At 36.4% G+C, this 24,780-nt stretch overlaps 1 protein-coding gene across 1 annotated transcript in view; it reads right to left on the bottom strand.

Moving 5' to 3' along the window:
• The window catches only part of LOC131071888 (uncharacterized), a 59,762-nt gene extending 52,954 nt beyond the window's left edge, over window positions 1-6,808 (bottom strand). Inside the window, exon 1 of the mRNA XM_058007853.2 lies at window positions 5,112-6,808. Coding sequence (XP_057863836.2) covers window positions 5,112-6,461 — 1,350 coding nt within the window. The 5' untranslated portion in view covers window positions 6,462-6,808. The remainder of the gene's footprint in view (window positions 1-5,111) is intronic.
• Between the last annotated feature and the right edge of the window lie 17,972 nt (window positions 6,809-24,780).

Below are 24,780 nucleotides of genomic sequence, written 5' to 3'. Positions count from 1 at the left end.
ATTGTCCCCACAGACTGGCAGGACTTAATGCTCTGATACCACTGAAAGATTCCCAAATAGAGATAATAGGAAAAAAAAGAATATCTCCCCAATTTCTCCTTTTGAATCACATTTGACAACATTCAATTTTTGATTATTTGAAAATCACATACTGTAGACACCTAAAATTAATATTTAATTAATTTAAGCCTATCAACATAATTAATTGACTTAATTGTGTTATCCTTATTGTTCTTAGTGTTAATTAATTCTATCACTATTGTCCAATAATTAATTTATCAAATAAATTAATTATTCCCATATTCTTCTTAAGTCCCCTCCAATAATTATTTCCTCTAGACCCACTCAGTTAATTAATTTTAATTAAACCTAGTCATGTGATTCCTACAAATCACTTTTCCTAATCCCATTAGCCTAATTAATCCTCCTAGAATCTCTCATAATCATGCTTATCATTATTCCCTCAATTTTTAATTCTCACTCATGTCACATCAACATTGAGTCTCTCAAAGAAATTCAAATTTCTTTGAATCCCTCAATGCATCCTTATTTTGGAATTTTTAATTCCTCATATTTGAAATTCAAATTTCTCCCCCATTTTTCCAAGGAATTTTATATTCTTGTTTATTTTCCCAAGGCACCCTTGATCCATGCCTTCTATCTAAAATCAATCTCAACCCTTCATAATCAAATCAATCTTGGCCCTCCATTGGCCTTCTCCAATCTATAAATTGGAGCCTATTCTCCTCACAAATAATCCACTTCTCATCCATTGTCATGCTGCCCATTTCTCTTCTATCTTCTTCCTATCATACCCTCATAATGCCCAAATATCCTCTCATATAATCCAATTCATCTCATTCATCCTCATCATCCAAATCCAATCCAAACATAATTTCGTTGAGCATTTGGAGAGCAATCCACATCCACATCAAGCAAGGAGCACATCAAGTGGAGCATCAAGGGCGCATCCTCATCATCCACTTCATCAAGCTCAATCTGAGGGAGAGGTGAAAGACAAGGTATAAAAGTTGGTTGTTAGCATTCGTATTGTGTCATTGTTTGGTTTATTTGCATTCTAACCTCCTTTTGTCCCTTCATTCTTCTTCCGTCTTTTTCCCCTCTTCACATACCACTGCTATGCATATACAAATAAATAGAGGAATAATATATACTGAAAATTACTTTAGAACAATATGCATTCGCCCTCTTATTTATCAAGAGTAATACGCATGCATGAAGATATATGCGATAAAGATAGTATTAATATTCAGTGTTTGTAATTTCGCTAACATAAATGTATTCATCGTCCAATTACTATACCCAGACCTGTTCAATCAGCTTTATGAGCGATTAGGAAAAATGAAGAGTTCCACTCCGGAAGATGACAATGCTTCACCAACCCCAAACGTTGTTCAGGAAACACCCACGAATCTCAAAACTGAAAGGCAGCCACAACAATCTTCCAATGCATCAACTCCCTGCCTTTGCAATGATCTCCTTAATATTTATCCAGTCTGTCTCCTATATAATTGATTTGCCAATGTAAACCAAGCTCCCATCACACAAGCTTTTTCCCACGACTTAAAATAATATTTACAATATTAATCAAAGACACCACATATGGTATCAACATGCCAATCTTTATATAGTTTAGGCCTTAGAAAGGAATTCAAAGTGATCTCAAACTTAGGAATAATACCCCTCCTCAAACATTATCAAGCCCATAATATCAACTGAGGTATGACCATTATAGTAATCTCCAATTGAAGACTTTATTATACCCGACGAAACCCACCAATATTATGTTGCTATGATATAATTCTAAGAATTAAACCTTCTTTATGTAAATAGGCTCTATTCACTAATCTCCGCATTACTCATCGAGTCATAGGCTTAGAATATCGATCTGCCACTATTTTACAACGGCAATTGCAATGCTCAGAATGTAATGTCTTTATTTTCAGATTGATACAAATTACCTCAAGTCACACACCTTTAGCAATGATTGAAAATGTAATCGCCTTCCTTTCATTTATTTCTACAAATATCAACCAAACGCTATATCTGCAAATATTTGTATTACTATAGCTTATCTACAAATTTGTCTCTAACAGAGACTTCACAAATTTCTCAATTGTGAACTCCGTCGTGAATCCACCTCTCAGAAGAACCGAGTTTTTGTCTTGCCCTTCTCTCAAACTCCTCAAGGTTTTCATTTCCAGAAATCATAAGTCGTTTATCAAATTCAAGCATTCCTTGTTACAACCCCAGGACCTCCTTATAAAGCCTTCCAAGAAACATCTCAAAGATAAAGCCGACTAAATAAAGTGACCTTATAATAATATTTTAATGTTAGTTAATTAAATTAATTCATATTAAGTCATTGTTTAAATTTTTTTTATTTTTTTTTATGACTTAATAAAAACCAATTTAATTAATCGTCACTTTAAAAATTGGGGACATTACAACACCAGAATCCTCTTAGCCTCTATGCTTGTCCTCCTCCCCCACCCTTCTCCTAGACTCATTAAAATGTTAAAATGGTTAATGAAAACTTTCTCTTCCTAATGCCATAACATTTCCTTATCCCCAAAGATCAGAATCATGGTTACAGGTTATATGGTTCTTTCTTGAGTGGAGTGAGAGTAAATCAGATATATAGTTATAAATGATTGCTTACTTTCTTGGGTGACAATACGGAGCCATTGGGATTGTTTTCTCATCCTTGATTGAGTTCATGCTAAGGTTAAAAAATTAAAATATAAAAATCAAAAGCCATCAAATTATGTTTTGTTGAATCATTTTAGATTGTACATATCCTTTTCCCTGAATAGGATTTCAGATTGATACTGAGAGCTGATTTCATGATATGTGGGTAGCGACTTCAGGGCTGTATTTGGAATTTGGTTACCTAACTTTTGCATGTGGAAATTTCTTCCCTTGAATTGATCTTGACTTCTGAAAATCAGCAGCTGTCTTACTCCCATTATCAAATATGTAGAGGAAGAAGCATTTGGCTGATTTGTGTGGTTAATCAGATGGTTCTGGCTGGGGATGTGAACTGAACTTCAACCTCTTTCAATCATGACGAATTGATTATTAACAGTGTTAATGGGAGATGATAGGTATTGATTTGAGAGACAGGGATGAGTACTGCAACATCATTTTTCAAAAAAATGGGAGATGGGTACCAAGAGATGCCACAATTATTTAAATCTAATAAACAAATTTAGAGAAACTGATTAGTTTGCAAACTCTGCAAGTACTCTCTATTTTTTTTGGTGGGGGAGTTTTCACAAGTTTAACACTTCCGTTTTTATAAATGCAAAAAAAACATGGGTAAAAGTGTTGACACAGGTAAAACGCTGGTTAAAATGCATTTTTCACATGTTGCTTTTGCTATAAAAGCATGCATTTTCTCTTTTGAGATGTCAATTTTTAATTTAATACATTTTGTAATTGAGTTTTACAAAAAAAAAGCTTCTTTAAGATATTTTAATTTTTAGATCTTTCTCAGTTGCAGGGCTTTTGCCGAGCTTTTGTCAAGTTGAAAATTTTGGGCTTGCTGAATGCTCTCCAAGTCTGAGTTTGAGAACTATGGTACATACTATGAAAAATTAACTTTGACACAAAATGCAATCAAATTCATTTTTTTAAAGTACAAAATGAGATTAGGGCATGGAGGGTAGTTAGTTATCGTTAGGTAGTAGCAATAGGGCCCACTTCTGCATGTTTTTTAATCTTTTTCTCATTTTTTAATCTTATATTAGGACATTGCAATTCAACTCGAGAGACAACACTAGAGAAATAGGGGTACTTCGAAAAAAGTCTCCTAGTATTAAAAGACATCTTGGTACTAGCCAAGATGCATCTCAGGGCCACAGAGAACCATCTTTTGTAATACTCACTAATTGTTCACACTTTCCCCCGCTTGATTTTCTTGTGGAGCTCTTCCTTCTAATATAGCAGTATTTTGCATGCTTGTATGGATGGATAATTATGAGATCAATATTTCCAAGGAAACACAGTCATCCCAAAACCTCCTGTCCCGTTCCCTAGCCATTTGGGCAATGGCAGGACGTCCCGTTGCTGTCCCCAATGCTTGAGAAATCTCAGGAAACGCCAGGAAACAACTCCGGGCATTTGGGGATGTCTCGTCGTCCCTAGGACAGCTAGGGGACGTCGAAAATGTCCCTCGTCGTCCCAAAAACAGCAATCCATCCCTCGCGCCTAGGAACACTTCCAGGCGTGAAAAGTAATTAAAAGTTAGTGTTTTGTTTTTTTTGCTTCTTTACTGATGTGGGGGGGGGGCACAAAGGCATTAAAGACACGAATTAAACCCTAAAATGCGACAAAGACAAAAAACCAAAACAAAACATTAACCCAACCACCATATTTCTCTTTCATTTTCTCAGTTTTTGCTCTTTGCTGTGGGAGTTTGCTTGTTGGAGAAGAGATTGGTATGATGTAGAGGATATTGATAGCCCAAATGAGGCTGAGTTTCATAGACTATTGTATTTTGATGTTTGAGACTTCTAGATACATGTTTGAGACTTTTGGATATTGATAGACCATGTTTTTATTTATTTATGAGAATACTGTTATAAAGCTTTATTGAAATTTATTATGCTGTTATACTACTGCTCGCATGATTTATTTACATTTTGATATTGTTGTTATCAGTTATTGACATGTCTCTCTCTCCCCCCATCTCTCTATAATATATTAATATATATTGTAAAATTATATATACATAAAAACTTGTATACAGTCGTCCCCTGCACATCCCCTAAAAATGGCCCTTTAGGGGACATCCCGGAAACGCATCCCCTGCCGTCCCCTCATCCCTGTCCCCAAAAGGCCATGGAACATAGAATATTTTATATTATATAAAAGAGAAAGGTATTATACGAAATCTTACTGTCTAACATTTTCTCCAAAAAAAAGTTACCGATTATATTTCAGCATTATAATCAGCACTTAGCAGTTTTCATGTGCACTCTAGACAATGATAATGGGCAGCAAAAAAGGCCACACAGTCAATTAAAATCATTAAAGACCATCCAAAAGTATAAAATGGGAAAAACCATGTGGAAATTGAAGATCACCTTTGCTGTTTGAAGATTGCCAGGCTGCATTGTATGCTGGGCTTGCTGAAGCTGTTTGTGATTCTGATGCAACGGGGTTGACCCACCAACCTGGAATGGTACATTACCTGCTGAATGTGTAACAGCTATTTGGTGGATTTCTGCGGTACTTTGACCCATGAAATGTGCAGGAGCAAAAGGAGAGAAAAGACCAGGGTGCTGACCAGAGGGGAAAGAAGCTGAGTTGAAATGGGTGGCGTGGAGTGTATGGTGTGAAGAAAATTGTTGGTTGGTTACCTGAGCTTGAATTTGAGGATGTTCAAGAGTTGCAACATTATTGTTCGATTGAGAATGAGAAGTTTGTGTACTTGGGCTAACTCCATTACTAAACTGAGTGTTCTTCATAGGCATTATAAGATTCCGAGGAGGATGGAGAGGCACTGAACATGATGGTACACCGGCATGAGCGTGTAAGCTGGGACTTGAACCCTGCAGTGGCATAGTTTGATGATTGCTGGCTTGCAATGGGGACTCTGAAGTACCGAGAAAACAATTCTGAAATCCTTGCAAACAAGAAAAAGCTTGCACTAAAGCAGGGTTATGCATGACTGCTGCTGCTGCTGCCATTAGCTGTTGTGACATAATAAATTGCTGTGTCGCAACATCCATATTGTTGTTAGTTGACATCTGGGGTGCATTGTGCTGGAAATTGGAAGGAAAAGGGGGCATTTGACCCGGCCCAAGAGCTGAATTAGGCATAGGGATACCAAAAGAAACCATCTGATTGTTGGAGACCGGGTTCGCAGCTGGATTCTGTAGTGAATTGAGCTGCACTTGGCTAGGGAATTGAGGCGAATGACCAGTTCCAAGAGTTGAATCGGGAACTGGAATACCCAAAGCAACAAAATGATTGCCGGGGGCATGTTCAGGAGCTGGATTCTGCATTGGGTTTGTGGCTGAAACCATGTGGGTACTGGGCCTTGGGTCTGGGATTGGGTTAGACATGTTATTAGATTGAAAAAACATTTGGGTATTCGGAAGAGTGCCAGAATTAGGATGAAGCTGTGAATCCCCACCGTTGCCAGGAGGAGGAGGCTGCTGGGGGGCTTGATTTGGTAAGCCTGGTGCAGCAAAGGGCTCAACGCGATTGTTAAACCCATGACCTTGCATCTGCATCTGCACCTGCTGCAGTCGAAATTGCATTTGCATTTGTTGAGAGCAAGGATCAGGGTTTGCGCACACAGAATTGCACTGAACCTGGGCCATACCCTGACCCATAAAACCTTGAGGAAAAGGACTTGCAGGCTGGCCCTGGTGAGGAGCCATGGCCGTAGGCATGGACATGTTCTGGTGATTGGATGGTGTCGGCATATTACCAGCAATTCAAACCTTCAATGCAAACAAATAATGGGTAGCTTATAAAAGGCTGGGAAAGTAAAATCTTACATGACTTCACGGGGGCTTCTGGAAAAAAACATGGATTATCGCCAAGACTAAGAATTCGCTTTCTCGTTACATCGCTACCAAATGTACGTGTGACTTCTGGTACTGAATGTGATTATTTTGAGTTGTAGCGGCGCCTCTGGCTATATCAGCGTGTAAAGCTTGAGGGTTTAAGGTTTTATAAAGCTTTTGGTAAAGTTAGGTCGAGGTTCTCTGCTTCGGAGGAACTTTTCTTCCTTTGCTTCACGTCATATTTCATTTTACCATAAAACACAGGAACAGTAAAGGTTGTTTCTTTTTTATCACTGCTGAGGTAATTGCTGTATGGGATTTTATTCACTAATTATTAGTCCTTGCAGTCGTAGGGAATTTATGGTAATTGATAGATACTAGCAATTGGTGTCCGATGGGTATGCCCAATAGCTGTGGAAGATCAATTAGAAAAAAAAAATGTTCTACACTTGTGCTATATATGATATTAATAGGGAGAAAGAGAGAGATAAGAGGGTAAAGAGTTAGAGTTAAGAGATGAAAGTAGAGAGAGGATAGAGGATAATTAAAGACTTATAGAAAGATGGAGCAATATGAAGAGAAATGTAAGGAGAGCTAAAGATATAGGTAGGGGAGAAAGAAAGAGAGGAATATAAAGATATATAGGTAGGGGAGAAAAAAAGAGAGGAATATAAAGATAAAGATAGAGATGGAGATGTAGAAGCAAAGGAAGAGGGAGATGGAGAGATAAATAGACAGAGGAGAAAAGATAGAGGTATTTATTTAGCTAACTAATGTTTGTCATATCATATGACTCTTCATAAGGAGCAACTATCTTCCTACCATCGTTATGATGGAGGATAAATGTATTATTACAATCACACTAACACATTGACCAATGACAATTAATGTAGTTTATAGGCATAGATGATTAAGATAGCTTCAATTGTCTTGCATGACTAAAATGTCTATCAATTGTAGACTATGAATACCTTAGATGTAATAAGTTAAGTCAAAATAATCATATAAATTTATTTATTAACAAATATTCATCAGTAATAATATGAAAAAATATAATTGATCCTTCTTTTCTACATACTATCATGTTGAATTCAAGGTCAAAATATGATAATATTTGATCTTATTAATATGCCTTTGCTTGTGCTTAAAAAAGAAAGTAATAATGTATTGAATAGTTATATTAAAATTTATATAAAAAACTATAAACAAAGGCTAAAGTCTTGGACACTAAAATCACATATATTTGGTAAAAACTTTATTTTTCTTGAATATTTCACATCCGTATTCGTGAGAAATAAAATATTTTCAACTTGTTGATGTTGATGAATTAAATTCTCTAGCTAACAACAATGATATCAAGGATGAAGTCAATTCATAGTTTATTCATTTACTTAATTTTACTTATATTTATAAGTAATAATATTATATTATTAATTGCATATCGTATAATATAACATATAATAAATCATATATAACATTCTAGAGTATTAATATCTAGTATATTATTTATATTTTGTATTATATTATGTTATATATAATGTACCAAACAATATAAATATAAAGATAATATTATATATAATATAATATGCATATAATAGATAATATAAATAATAATATAATATGCAGTATAATACTAATACAAAAGAAATAATAAACATATCAAATATTTCATATTTAAATCTATTTATACAATATCTAATAATATTATACAAGTATAGTCTAAGGGGTTGAGTTTAATTGGTTAAAACACTGGGTTCTCACTGTGGAGACCCAAGTTCAATTCCCAATAGGGACATCTAAAATGAATTCTAAATTGTGACTCTTGGCCTTCCATAAAAATGGGGAAGGTCTAGGGTCAATCTAATCAAACATAATAATAATAATAATAATAATAATAATAATAATAATTTAATAATTCAAAATACCATGGCTTCGGTCTATTACCTACCCAAAAAAAAAATATTATACAAGTATATATTTATATTATATTTTCAATTATGTTTTTTAATATAATAAAATTTCTATAATAATTGTTCTAAATTAATATTTTATATTTTATTATTATTTATATTAATAATAATCTAATGGGGATGACCCTTTGGTGAAATGGTGGGGCTTCTTGCCTGTAGTGCCTACAACCTAGGTTCAAACCCCACGGGTTCATCTCTACCGTGTCAACAATGGAGCATGCTTTACCTTGGGGAGAACCTTGGAGAAATAGTGGAGCTTCTTGCCTGTAGTGCTTACATCCTTGGTTCAAACCATAAATTTTGAGAAATGGTGGGGCTTCTTGCATGTAGTGCCTACAACCTAGGTTCAAACCCCACGGGTTCATCTCTACCATGTCAACAATGGAGCATCCTTTACCTTGGGGAGAACCTTGGAGAAATAATGGGGCTTCTTGCCTGTAGTGCTTACATCCTTGGTTCAAACCATAAATTTTGAGAAATGGTTGGGCTTCTTACCTGTAGTGCCTACAACCTAGGTTCAAACCCCACCGGTTCATCTCTACTATGTCAACAATGGAGCATGCTTTACCTTGGGGAGAACCTTGGAGAAATAGTGGGGCTTCTTGCCTGTAGTGCTTACATCCTTGGTTCAAACCATAAATTTAGATTCATTCATGGGTTCTCTAGGGTTTATTCTTCGGGTAAGGTGGCTAGGAGAAGTGAAGAGGTGTGAGCTAGGTCGAAGCAGGGGTAGATTAAGATCAATTTTGATGGGGCATCAATACGAAACCTAGGTATTTCAGGTGTTGGGTGTGTTGCTCATGATGAGGAGGGGAAGATCCTTTTCAAAGGTGCGTAGAGGTTGCAAGATGGGAAAAATAATAAGGTTGAAGCACAGGCCACTCTATTAGCAGTGGAATTGGCCAACAACATGAACATTTTGTAATGCCCCACCAAGAAACCCTATAGGATTAAACTAAAACACTCGAAAAAGAGTGAAATGTTTTTTTAAAAACTATAACGAACATACAATTGCATTAAGATAAAAGATTGCATTTAATTGCACAAGCGGAAGACTTAAACTACAACTCCTAAAGGGTTTCCCTATGTGGATTACTTAATTAAACTAATCAATATTTAAGATCAATTAATCCACTTAAGATGTCATTAAACATTTAGGAACTTAAATAAAGTAAGAAATGATTGAATCATACATCTACACTTAATAACATAAACATTTATAAGATACATTCATAATAACACATTCATTTCCATTAAATCAAAGTCTCTAATTATAGATACATTTCTATCATCTAAATCTCATTACAATACATTGCATTTACATCACAAGGTCTTCATAATATTACATCAGGTTTATCCCATTGCCATGAAAGCTTACACAAGCATAAGATATATTTGAACACATAAGGTCCAAGAGATATACATAAAAGATCCAAGAAAGTACATAGAAAATCCAACTAGTACTTTGAGCTGACCAAACCCCAAAAGAGCAAGATGGAGCATGTGTGAAGCCAATCCTCGCAAAACTGGAACAAAACACTCAATGGAAAAAGGCGCTACCACCCAACCATGTGGCCCAAAAAGGAACCACCCCTCCATGCTAGGAGATAGAAATAAGGCCCTCAAGCAAACCACAAAGAAAGCAATACATGGTCAAAACATCTCACCGGGTAACCACATAAAACAAGAACTTACAAAAAAGACTCCAACAAGAAAGCTCAAGTGCTACCATCACAAGACTACACACTAGTGAACATAAGGCAAGAGTGTCATCGCATGATTTGGAATGGGTTATCCTAGCAAGACTCCATAGGTCCCGACACCCATCCTGAGTTATCCTCACAACCTCTCTCAAACCCCCAACCCCCATCCAAGACTCATGCGGACCCAAAAAACCTTTCATAATGATAAGGTAGTTGGTTTTGCCATTACAGGCCTTCCCGCTGCATCATGAGTCTGTACGAGCACTCAACCATGAGCGGGGCACAATTAATCTTGATTAATGTTTTAAGCTACCCAACCCCCTAATAAATTATTAGGTTATCACTTAATTATTCAACTTTCGAGGGGTTGTCCTAGCAGCCACTTTGGGCTCGACCCCCACTTGGAAGCCACTCTCCCTTATGACACTACACAACCTCCAAAGAACTCCAAGGCAAGAAAAATAAAGGTCAGTTCAACACTTAAGGAGCTTAAGCACAACTGATAAACAAACTTGGATACATAAACCTCTACCAAGGTTTAACCAACTGGAGGTAATACAAAACAATTCGGTCAACTCACATGACGAGACCACGTGAAGGGAAAAAGCAGTAAAAAACAAAGCCAACATTTAACAATCTTGACTTGCAAGAATGACTCGATTTCAAAACCATCTCAACGTATACACATTTAAATCCTTATCTACTGTTATGTCGATAAGTTACTCACACAGAAAAAATAACCATTAAAGGTTTACTTGCAATCTATAACAACAAATCATTTTAAAACAATAATAACACAATTCAAAGATTGAATTAAAAACTATTACTTGCCCAACTATAAATTTTCTTTAATAAACTAAACTCGCATAGACCAAAATTTTCACCAAGATAAATAAATATGATTTTTTTTTCATTAAATTAATACAATGATTCCCAAACAATAATACATCGAATCTTAACTTTAAAATACACTAATAAGCAAATACACACACACATATGTGTGTGTGTGCATGTATATATGTATACATATGTATATACATATGTGTGTGTATACATGTATACACACACACGTATACATGTACACACACAATATATATACACACACACACACATATACATATGTACACAGACACACACACATGCATATGTATGTATATACATATGTATGTGTGTGTGTGTGTGTGTGTGTATACATATATACATATACATATATATGTATGTATACATACATGTGTGTGTGTGTACGTGCGCACACACACTATATATATATATACATACATATGTATATGTACATGTACATGTACATATGTGTGTGTGTTATATGTACACACACACACACACACACACACACACACACATATACATACATATATATATATATATATATATATATATATATATATATATATATATATATATATATATATATATGTGTGTGTGTGTGTGTGTGTATGTATATGTGTGTGTGTGTGTGTATGTATATATGTATGTATATGTATATATACATATATGTGTATATATATTTTATAAAAACAGATATTCATTAAAGAAAATAGATTGAACTTAATAAATTTATAAACGCACACACACACACAATCGAATTTAACCAAAATGAATTATGACAGACTGTGCACTGCAGAGGGGCGAAAAAACATGGGTTTCCACTGCCCACAACAGGGAATATGTGGCCCACGATTGTGGGTTGCAGCCTACAGTCATGGCTATTACCCACGATAGTGTGGGTAGAGCTTGGCTCCCCACACATGTTGTAAACAAACAAAAATTTTAAAATCTAAATTTAATTTTTTTTTAATCATTTCTTTTTTTTAATAAAAGAATTTTTTTCTTCTAGCAGAACAAAACAATGAAAAGAAATAACATCAATGCCCAGTTTTGTAAGAGTAAAATTTTGAATAAGAAAATTTGTCTTTTAGAAAATTAGGAATAAACTCCAGATTCATAACCCAAACAAAATAGATAATAATAAACAAATAAGTCAACAAAACAAATCCAGAAAGATTCAAACTCTGGATCCAAGGAAAAACCCCGACCCGACACTATAAACTGAAGATCACATTACATAAACCAAATATACGAGGAAGATCATCAATTGAAAACATCTTCCAATGGGAATCAAACCCCTCACCCAAAACATACACATTTTATTTTCTTTCAAACAATACATACTAACACAAGGATTCTTTCAAAACATAATATAAACATAGAGATTTCTTTCAAAACATAACTAAACACAAAGGTTTCTTTTAAAGCACTTAAACAAAAACATAGCTTATTCCAAAAACATTAAATAAACAAAGAGCATTTTAGTTCCAACCTTGAACGGAATCCTAACGTGAACTTGAAGAAGCTCCTAGGAGGCCAATTCGGCAAAACACAACAACCAACAAAACAATCTTCCTTGAAGCTACCAAAATAACTTCCTTTTCTTCCAACTAGAAACCCCAAAAGAAATTCATGAAGCAACCCAAAATTTGTAAAAATGAAGAAGAACCCCCAAACTCTGGAAAAATTCCAGAATATAAAAGATTTTTGTAAAAATCCTTTACAGGATGGAAACTTCCTCCAAAAACTCCAGACACACACAAGTACAAAATCTTTCCCTTTTTGAAAACTTCCCTCAAAATTAAAATTAAAATCTAATTTCTAAATTCAACATTAAACAGTTAAATTTAATAATAAGTAAAAAAAACCATTCCCAAACAAATTCTATTAATTTAATTCTAAATTGATTTATTTATCACCCATAAAAGCATGACACACCAAAATCAAGCTTTATTTGATTTAATAAATAAAGCAATTTTATTAAATAACCTATTTATGATGAACTTATTAATTTTATATTTAAAAGGGTAAAATAATAATTTAATCTCTTTATTACCTTTATGTATAACAACAAAACCATTAATTATTAATACACTCAGGTAGTAATAATTAATTGAATTTAAAATCAACACTTAATAATAATTTGATAAAAACTTAACCAACACAATAAAACCATATAACTCAACTAAACAAGAATAGACATAACCACATACCAAACATCAGAAAGTTGCCTAAGTGGCGTTCTGATCAACTTTCTGATAGGGTTGACAAAACAATTGATAATGCTCATAAATTGAGCAAGGCTAGGGATGACATGAACATGCCTTAAATCTATCTCCTCCAATTTACATCAGATAATGTAGGTACGCTCGGACCTGTGAAGCCAGGTGGAGTTTGTACCTTGTATCTGCAATTCCTACATTGCCGAACAATACATATATACATATATCCAAACATAGTAGACACACCGGCAAAGGAGAATCGTGACATTTTGTGTCTCTCTGAAGTGAGTGACAGAAAATCATCCCCTTGCACCCCATACATGACCAACACATACATGAAGACAGATACATAATACATCTCATACATAAAGTAAACGAGTTAGTCCATGGTTAGTACACATGAGTAAAATTAACATTTCATCATCCATAACGATATAATGCATAAGCAAAATTAGCATCTAATCATCCATAAGGAGATAAAGCATAGTCAACATTCACCGAATCACACACCAAAGCATAGTATCAGAATAAAAATCATCACAACATAATGTATCCACCATCCACAAAACTACTAAAAAATCCAACCATGGTCAAACTAAGTATCAAAAGTGTCTGATCAAGGGAGGGGTATTACATCCTCCCCCCTAAAACTAGGCTTACTCTTGGAAGCCTGCAAACAGGTATAGGTAGAGATCTCTCATCCACGTCGCATCATCCCAAGTAGCTGAAGTGTCGTCATTTGGGTACCATAGGACCCTTACCTGCTCTACAGTTCGGCCCCTGAGGGTCAAACCCCGCTGCTGAAGAATGCACACGGGCTCCAAATAAAGTTTCTCTTCCTCGACATGCAATGCATTCCAATCAAGAACGTGTCACATCTGGATGATATGGTCTAAGCACAAAAACATGAAAGACATCATGGATGCGGGATATGCTCGGTGGCAAGGCAATACAGTAGGCAACATGTCCTATCCTCTCAAGGATCTCAAAAGGGCCAACAAAACAAGGCGCCAACTTAGAACCCTTTCCATAACGGATTGGACTCTTTCGTGGGTGCACTCTCTGAAAAACTCGATCACCAACAGAAAAATGACGATCCACCCTATGAGCATCAACATACTTATTTATCTTGAGCTGCCACCAAATGCTCACGAATACGCTCAACCTGCTACTCCATATCACAAAGCATCTTCGGACCTAGCCGCACCCTGTCCTCTAACCGATCCCAACTCAGAGGCATACAACAAGGACAACCATACAACACCTAGAAGGGAGACATACCGATAGAGCTATGATATCCATTATTATATGCACTCCACTAGATAAAGGTCATCTTCCCAACGTGACTATTGATCCATAACATACATGCCAAGCATGTCCTCCAACACTTGATTCACTCGCTCAGTTTGTCCATCGGTCTTTGGACGATAAGTAGAACTAAAATTTAACTAGGTTCCCAAGGCATGTTGCAGTGATGTCCAAAACGCAGACATGAAAATAGGATCTCTATCTAATATGATCCGCCAAGGGATTTTATGCAATCTCATCACACCTTCCATGAACACTCGAGCCACCACCACTGCTGTATAGGAAGACCGAATAGGGATGAAATGAGCAACTTTGGTCAATCTATCAATAGTGACCATGATGGCATCATGGCAACGAGAAGAGACCAACAACCCTACTATAAAGTCCATAGAAATAATATCCCACTCCATTTTGGATCCAAATTAGGTTGTAATAGCCCTGCAGGGTGCTGGTTCTTGACCTTCAGTCACTGACACTCTAAAAATTTTGACACAAAATCTATAATATCTCGCTTCATACCAGTCCAATAATAAATCTGTCTCAAGTCAGCGTGCATCTTCTTGACACCAGGATGCGCCGAGTAGGGTGCACGATGGGTCTCAGTCATAATCATCTTACGAAGACCCTCTAACGAAGGCACATAAATCCTTTCAAGTTGACGAAGTAAACCATCTGACTCGAGAGCATATCATGCATATCTGGCCTCTAATGGCCTCCCAGATTTTGACTCGGCTCTAACCTCCTGATACTATGTGTCCTGCGAAAGAGCCTCAAGAATCCAATCTCTCAAATTCACTCTCAAAGACAACCCCGCAATCTCATGTTGCCTCTGACTTAGAGCATCTACCACCACATTCTCTTTCCCCTAAAAATAATAGACCTCAAAATCATACTCGCAGAGAAACTCCATCCACCTATGTTGTCGGGCATTCAAGTTTGGCCGAGTAAAAATATATTGCAAGCTACGGTGATCATTGTGCATCTCAAACTGACACCCTAACAAAAAATGTCGCCACCTAACCAAGGCATTAACTATAGCTGCCAATTCCAAATCATGAGTAGGATAGTTTAGCTCATGGTCCTTGAGTTTGTGGGACTCATAGGCAACCACGCGACCATCTTGCATAAACATTGCTCCTATGCCTTCTAGAGAGGCATTTGTACAAACCATGAAGTCTCTGGATGGATCAGGTACTGCCAAAATTGGCGCACTAACAAGAAGCTCCTTCAGAGTACAAAATGTTGTCTCACACTGCTTCGACCAAACAAATTTCTTCCCTTTCCTCTGAAGAGAAGTGATCGAGTGAGCTATCCAGAAAAAACTTTGAACAAAACGACGATAGTAACCAACCAAGCCCATAAAACTCCGAACCTCAGAAACATAAGTCAGTGCTAGTCAATCTACGATAGCTTGGATCTTTATAGAAGGATCCACGAATACACCTTCTCCCGAAACCACATGACCAAGATATTTCACCTTCGATTGGAAGAAATCACACTTAGTCGTATTGGCGTAAAGATGATTATCCCTCAAACACTACAAGACCTGTCTCAAATGGTCCTCATACTCCTCCATGGTTCTATAGTAAATCAATATATCATCCAAGAACACGAGGACAAACCAATCCAAATAGGTGTGGAAAACCCCATTCATGAGGCTCATGAACACTGGAGGTGCATTCATCAACCCAAATGGCACCACTGTGAACTCATAGTGACCATATCAGGTACAAAAAGATGTCCTATGTATGTCAGCATCATGGATACGCAACTGATGATACCTTGATTTCAGATCAATCTTAGAGAACACCTTGGCTCCCTTTACCTAATCGAAGAGATCATCTATTCTAGGCAGTGGATATCGATTCCTGATGGTTACATTATTCAACTATCAATAATTAATGCATAATTGAAGGAAACCATCCTTCTTCTTCATGAAGGTAACTGGCACACCCCAAGGAGAGACACTAGGGTGAATTAAACCTTTAGCCAATAATTCCTCAAGTTGCAATTTCAATTCACTCAACTCCCAAGTGGTCATCTTATACGGAGCTCTCAAAATAGGTTCTGCTCCAAGAACTAACTCAATGTGAAAGTCTATGTCTCACTTTGGAGGCATACCAGGAATGTCACTAGGGAACACATCAGCATACTCCTGAAGAAGAGGGTGACTATGATGAATAATGATGAACAGTTAGTACCAAACCGGTACTGAGAGGGGGGGGGGGGGTGAATCAGTACAAACAAAAAACACTTTCCCTGTACCAGTTTGACTGCAAAGACTGCACTTAACTGGTAAACAGTATCACTGGTCTAAATCAGGGCACTATCGGTAAAACACAGTGAGAATGTGAAAGACATAAACCAGAAACACTTAGATCTCCACACTATCTAATATCTCATTTACAGTTCACCCATATGCATAAACAAGTAATATATCATTAGAAATATAATGACTGTTGTTTCAACATGCTTTACCACTTGACATAAAATATTAAAGCATCACACATGACACACTGATTTTTCATGTGGAAACCCAACTGGGAAAAACCACGGTGGGGATGAATACCCACAAGCTGTTCTTTGAACTCTTCTGAAGTTCGCTCTGTTAGGAGCCTAGTCCGGTTAAAGACTTTTACAATAGGTTCTTCTAGGAACCGATCCTACTAGGGATCACCCAGTTAAGGGATGGCTAAATACCCGGTTAAAGGTTAGAACCCTGTTAAAGGTTACCTCGCAAGAGGATTTGAATAACTCATTGAATTGAGTCACCCTGTTAAAGGATTTACACAAAACCCCGTTAAAGCTACCCGGTTAAGGGATTTTCCAACTACTGAAATGGTTAGAAGTCAATAGGTAATACACGGATCTGATAACAACACACAATGCCAAGGTAGATCCTTTTTAGCTCCTTTGCTTCTACAATCACACTCTATAGGTATCAACACACTTCTCCGGTCTGGCAAGAATCAAGTATCTCTTCACTTGGATACACACATAACATTTGCCAACAACTTCAAAATGAAAAGCATCATCGACCTTATAGGAAACAAATAGGTCGGTAGCATAAACCCTAAACCCTAAACATTTAGGTTTAACAATTCAATCGGTTCAATCCTGACCATTAATCATACTATATTGAATACAACAGTCTTGAACAGATCTCAAGATGTTCTCCAACGTTATTTCTTTGCCGCTTCAGGAAGTTGATAACCCATCATGCGCTCTCCACCGTTTACAGAGACTTCGCACATTCTCGAGGTAGATAGGATCAAACTTCTTCATGCAAGATCCTCAAGGAAACCCTTCACGCGCACAAGGCTAATGTGGCAACACGATCTGATCTTCATTAAAATGATAACTCATCACAAGATGTCATCGGTTGAATCACATTGGCTTGGAATGCATCAACTGGAAATCCTGAAGCTTAGACTACCAACCGACAGTCATGCCAAATGAAACCCCGATACAAAACTTCCCATATACCGATTCTCATTCCAATGTACCACTTCACTTTTTTACATATACCGGTTCACAATATCATACCGGTTCTCTTGCCAGTTTGCTTACTTCAATATACCGATTCATACTTCAACATATTGACATCAATGACAACATACAATATCATCATGTAATCAAGCTCTGCACATATGCCAACAGTCTATCCAAGGATTCTTCCCTATGCTTGTCCTCATTTAAGTCCTCGAGATAAACTAAAAACAACTAGCATCCCTGACACATACACCACTTAAGCTACATAGCGAAGATCATACAGAGAGATATAGGCCTCTGAATCCCCACTATCCCCACTTTCCTGCCCCCGTCATCTACACATTGCACTGTCTTCTGCCAACAATCAACACAAGATCTATGAGATGCTAACCAATCCATCCCCAACACAACTCCATATGACCCCAAAGGAATGACATGAAGGTCAGTTGTGGTAGAAAAGGGTCCTAAATCCAACTCACACCCCAGAATGAAAGAATCTATGACCACTCCAGAATTGGTAGCCAACTCAACTTGTCACTTATCCCCCAGTCTAGCAGATTCAAGCCCACACCGCTCCACAATAGACAAAGTTATAAATGATTATGAGGCTCCCAAATCAAATAGTACAAAAATAGACTTACCACCTAACACACATGTGGTCTCAATTACAGTTCCTTGATGCTTTTCCTGGCGGTTATCAACCGTTGGGAATACTCTGTGAGATCGACCTGCATCCCCAACAGTAGGCTCTAAAGCTGAAGGTTTTTGACTAGCTGCCTAATGTGATCTTTGAGGATAATGTGCAGCTATGTGACCATACTGACCATAGGAAGAACATGCTCCTCTATCGGGCCCTCTACCTCCAACTAGCATACCGGACTGTTGAAAGCTACCCCTACTAGGGGTCTGAGAAAGTTCTTTTATTTAGGTTGGAACTGATGTTGCTACTGACCACCCTTAGCGGCTTCTTGAAAGCTCCTAAAAGGTACAATAGCCTGAGGCTGATCGCCTCTAGCCTTAGATCCACCGGAAGGTGCACTACCAATCTAAACCCCAGTCTGTCCACCAAGTGCACGAGATAAATTCTGCTCCACTAGCCGAGCTTTCACTACGACCAACTCTATAGATGTTGGCTTAAAACCTGAAATCCTCCACTGATATGGTCATTCAGACCTCTAATAAAGTGCTGCACCAACATAGCCTCATCGTTACCTATGCCAACATACTGTTTGAGCTCATAGAATTTATGCTCATACTACTCTACAGTCATCCCCATCTGGTGTAACTCATGGAACTCATCTGCACAATGCTATCTCCACTAGTCTAATAGGAAACAAGCCCCGAATCTCTCCAGGAACAACTCCCATGAAGACAAAACTATGCCCACATTAATCTTTTGCTCCTCAAGTCTCCACCAGGTGGAAGCAAAACCTTTGAGATACATGATGGTGCATCTCACCTTAGCATTGTTGCCATACAAATGCATGGAAAAACACTAGTCCAAATCAATAAGCCAAGTCTTGGCCTCCAGTCCATTGCCCGAACCATCAAATGTAGGAGGATGAGACCTCAACAAATCCCTCATGTGACCAACTGTTGTGGCCTCCTTCTCTACAACATCATCTCTCCTCCTTGAAGATCTCTCTCTCTAACCACATGCTTAGACTGATGTGATTCCCCCAGCTGCAAATTATCCTATTGAATCTCCTTAGGTTTAGAGTCTAATCGGGCAAGAACCTCCTGAAGAATCTGACGTAACTCATCTCCCTCAGGAACCTGCCAAACACTAGGTTGACCACTATGCTGACCACTATGTTGACTAACACCCCTCTGCTCACTCAGGTAATCTGATTGATGTTGCTCCTTCTCAACACTCTCATGGGAAAATGAGGTGAAGGATTATGACGGGTAGCCCTACGACCAAGCCCTCTACCTCTACCTCGACCACGACCACGACAACAACCTCTACCTCTACCAGGCATTATCCTAGCAAGAACACCACAAGACAAGAATTTAGATCACTAAGCAAGGATACTAACAAGGAAAACATAATCACTAAGTCTAAGCAATGAGATTAGTTAAATAGGCTCATATGAAACAAGAGTACCCAGTGTTGAAACTTTGGCTCTAATACCAAATGTAATGCCTCGCCAAGAAACCCTATAGGATTAAACTAAAACACTCTAAAAAGAGGGAAATATATATATATATATATATATATATATATATATATATATATATTTAACTATAATGAACATACAATTGCATTAAGATAAAATATTGCATTTAATTGCACAAGAGGAAGACTCAAACTACAACTCCTAAAGGGTTTCCCTATGTGGATTACTTAATTAAACTAATCAATATTTAAGATCAATTAATTCACTTAAAATATCATTAAACATTCAAGAACTTAAATTAAGTAAGCAATGATTGAATCATACATCTGCACTTAATAACATAAACATTTCTAAGCTACATTCATAATAACACATTCATTTGCATTAAATCAAAGTCTCTAATTATATATATAAATTCTACCATCGAAATCTCATTACAATAAATTGCATTTACATCACAAGGTCTTCATAATATTACATCATGTTTATCTCATTGCCACGAAGGCTTACATAAGCATAAGATACATCTGACCACATAACGTCCAAGCGATATACATAAAAGATCCAATAAAGTCCATAGAAAATCCAACTGGTACTCTGAGCTAACCAAACCTCGAAAGAGCAAGTTGGAGCATGTGCAAAGTCAATCCTCATAAAACTGGAACAAAACACCCGATCGAAAAAGGCACTACCACCTAACCATGTGGCCCAAAAAGGAACCACCCCTCAGTGTTAGGAGATAGAAATAAGGCCCTCAGGTAGACCACAAAGAAAGAAATACATGGTCAAAACATCTCATCGGGTAACCACATAAAACAAGAACTTACATAAAAGACTCCAACAAGAAAGCTCAGGTGTTACCATCACAAGACTACACGCTAGTGAACATAAGGGACGAGTGTCATCACATGGTTTGGAATGGGTTATCCTAGCAGGCCTCCATAGGCCCTGACCCCCATCCCGGGTTATCCTGACAACCTCTCCCGAACCCCCGACCCCCATCCAAGACTCATGCGGACCCAACAAACCTTTCGTAAGGACAAGGTAGTTGGTTTTTCCATTCCAGGCCTTTCTGTTGCATCATGAGTTTGTATGAGCACTCAACCATGAGCAAGGAACAACTAATCTTGATTAATTTTTTAAGCTACCCAACCCCCTAATAAATTATTAGGTTATCACTTAATTATCCAACTTTCGAGGGGTTATCCTGGCAGCCACTTTGGGCCCCAACCTCCACTCGGAAGCCACTCTCCCTTATAACATTACACAACCTCCAAAGAACTCCAAGACAAGAAAAACAAAGGCCAACAACACTTAAGGAGTCAAGCACATTGATAAACAAACTTGGATACATAAACCTCTACCAAGGTTAAACCAACTAGAGGTAATACAAAACAATTCGGTCAACTCACATGAGGAGACCACATGAAGGGAAAAATCAATAAGGAGCAAAGCCAACACTGAACAATCTTTACTTGCAAGAATGACTCAAATTTCAAAACCATCTCAACATATACACAAGTAAATCCTTATCTACTATTATGCCGATAAGTTACTCTCACAGAGAAAATAACTAATAAAGGTTTACTTGCAATCTATAACAACTAATCATTTTAAAACAATAATAACACAATTCAAAGATTGAATTAAAAACTATTACTTGCCCAACTATAAATTTTCTATAATAAACTAAACTCACATAGACCAAAATTTCCACCAAGATAAATAAATATGATTTTTTTTCATTAAATTAATGATTCCCAAACAATAATACATTGAATTTGAACTTTAAAATACACTAATAATCAAATACATTTTCATTCATACATACATACATACATACATACATACATACATACATACATACATACATACATACATACATACATACATACATACATACATATATATATATATATATATATATATATATATATATATATATATATATATATATATATATATATATATATATATATATATATATATATATATATATATATATATATATATATATAACTGAATTTAACCAAAACAAATTATGACAGACTGTGCACTGCAGAGGGGCGAAAAAACATGGGTTTCCACTGCCCATAACGGGGAATATGTGGCCCATGACTATGGGTTGCAACCCACAACTCAACTCCCCACACATGTCATAAACAATTTGTTTTTTAAATAACTAAATTTAATTATTTTTTTTAATCATTTATTTCTTTTTTTATAAAAGAAATTTTTTCTTCTAGCATAACAAAACAATGAAAAGAAATAACATCAATACCCAGTTTTGTAACAGTAAAATTTTGAATAAGAAAATTTGCCTTTCAGAAAATTAGGAATAAACTCTAGATTCATAACCCAAACAAAATAGATAATAATAAACAAATAACTCAACAAAACAAATCCAGAAAGATTCAAACTCTGGATCCAAGGAAAAACCCTGACCAGACACTATAAACTAAAGATCACATTACATAAACCAAATATACAAGGAAGATCATCAATTGAAAACAGCTTCCAATGGGAATCAAACCCCTCACCCAAAACATACACATTTTTTTTCTTTCAAACGATACATACTAACATGGGGATTCTTTCAAAACATAATATAAACATACAGGTTTCTTTCAAAACATAACGAAACACAAAGGTTTCTTTTAAAGCACTTAAACAAACACAAAGCTTCTTCCAAAAACATTAAATAAACAAAGAGGATTTTATTTCCAACCTTTAACACAATCCTGGCGTGAACTTGAAGAATCTCCTAGGAAGCCAATTCGGCAAAAAACAACAACCAACAAAACAATCTTCCTTTAAGCTACCAAAACAACTCTCTTTTCTTCTAGCTAGAAACCCCAGAAGAAATTCATGAAGCAACCCAAAATTTGCAAAAATGAAGAAAAACCCCCAAACTCTGGAAAAATTCCATAATATAAAGGATTTTTGTAAAAATCCTTTCCGAGAAGGAAACTTCCTCCAAAAACTCCCGAACACACACAAGTACAAAATCTTTCCCTTTTTGAAAACTTCCCTCAAAATTAAAATTAAAACCTAATTTCTAAATTCAACATTAAACAGTTAAATTTAATAATAAATAAAAAAAACCATTCCAAAATAAATTCTATTAATTTAATTCTAAATTGATTTATTTATCACCCATAAAAGCACGACACACCAAAATCAAGCTTTATTTGATTTAATAAACAAAGCAATTTAAAATTTAAAAAAAAAAAAAAAGGTGGCAGTGCCACTTAATATATTTTTATACAAAAGTTGATTCAAAGAGCTCCCGGAGAAAAGAACCAGAAAGAAAAACTTCGATCCTTGCTTGATATTACATAGAAAGGTTGAGAAACTTAAATCCCTAATATGCCAAAAAGGTACAATATATCTCGTAATGTTCAGAATATCGAATGCCACAAATCATCCCCAAGTATCGAATGCTTCCTGGAGTATGTTGACCAAGATGAAGTCTGAACCAAAACATCATGAAAGCTATACACATTTACATAGAAGTCCAAAGTCTGCCTCGCTTCACAGATGCCCAAATTGACATCCATTAACATCATTTAGATACTGCACAACCACAAAACCCTGCAATTATAATACCTCACATACCAACTTTTTATCATTATGAAAACAACTGCATAACCATGTGCAATATTATCCTATACCCATGTCCTCCAAAATTATTTTTCTAAGGATTGGATTATAATCGAGATCAGAATTTGGACCCATCATATTAAGTTCCACCTTGGAACTTCCCATATTTGCCAAATGATCTACAATCCGGTTTCCTTCTCTATACACATGTGAAATAGTAAAGTTTACAAATGTATCAATGTGCCCATGCTTGTTCAAGCAAATATCTTATCTGCCAATTGTCAATATTTCTCTTTATGCAAGCGTTGATAATAATAGTTGAGTCTCCTTCGATGTGAATATAAGAGATGCTCAATTTTTTAACTAGTAGAATGTCTTCAAGCAAAGCATATGCCTCTATGTAGTTGTTAGTACTCGGTGGAATGGAAACAGATTTCAAAGCAAAAACACACCCTGTGTGGTCCCTTATGCATACTCCTACTCCTGCATCACCTGGGTTCCCTTTAGAGGAGCCATCAAAATTTAATTTAAAATGTGTCAAATTCGGAGGACACCATTTCACTTTATTTCTATCAATTTTACTAATTCTCACTCTTGGAAAGCAAGGTGATACAGGAATAGAAATGTCCTTCCAACAATTAATAACTTGACCATCCCAAGAAGTAAATTCCCTATTTGGATTGAACTGATTTGAAACATGAGCATTAACCAGTTCTGATACTGATTTTTCAATGTAATTGAAAACATCAGAAAAGAGGAGATGTCTGATTTCTAAAAATACGCTTATTTCTTTCCCACCAAAGTGACCATACTACTGTGGATGGGATCACTTTCCAAATGCATGCAAAAAGAGAGGATGAGTATAAGACTAGCCAGGACTGGAACAAATCCCATATATTATTTGGAAGAGGGATGCTAAAGGAAAGTTTAGCAAGCACAAACATCCAACAATAATGAGAAAAATCATATTGGAG

Source organism: Cryptomeria japonica, chromosome 10 (assembly GCF_030272615.1).
Source record: "Cryptomeria japonica chromosome 10, Sugi_1.0, whole genome shotgun sequence".
Lineage (NCBI taxonomy): Eukaryota > Viridiplantae > Streptophyta > Pinopsida > Cupressales > Cupressaceae > Cryptomeria > Cryptomeria japonica.
Note: the sequence above shows the minus strand (reverse complement) of the source record. Positions and strands in the feature narration are given on the sequence as shown.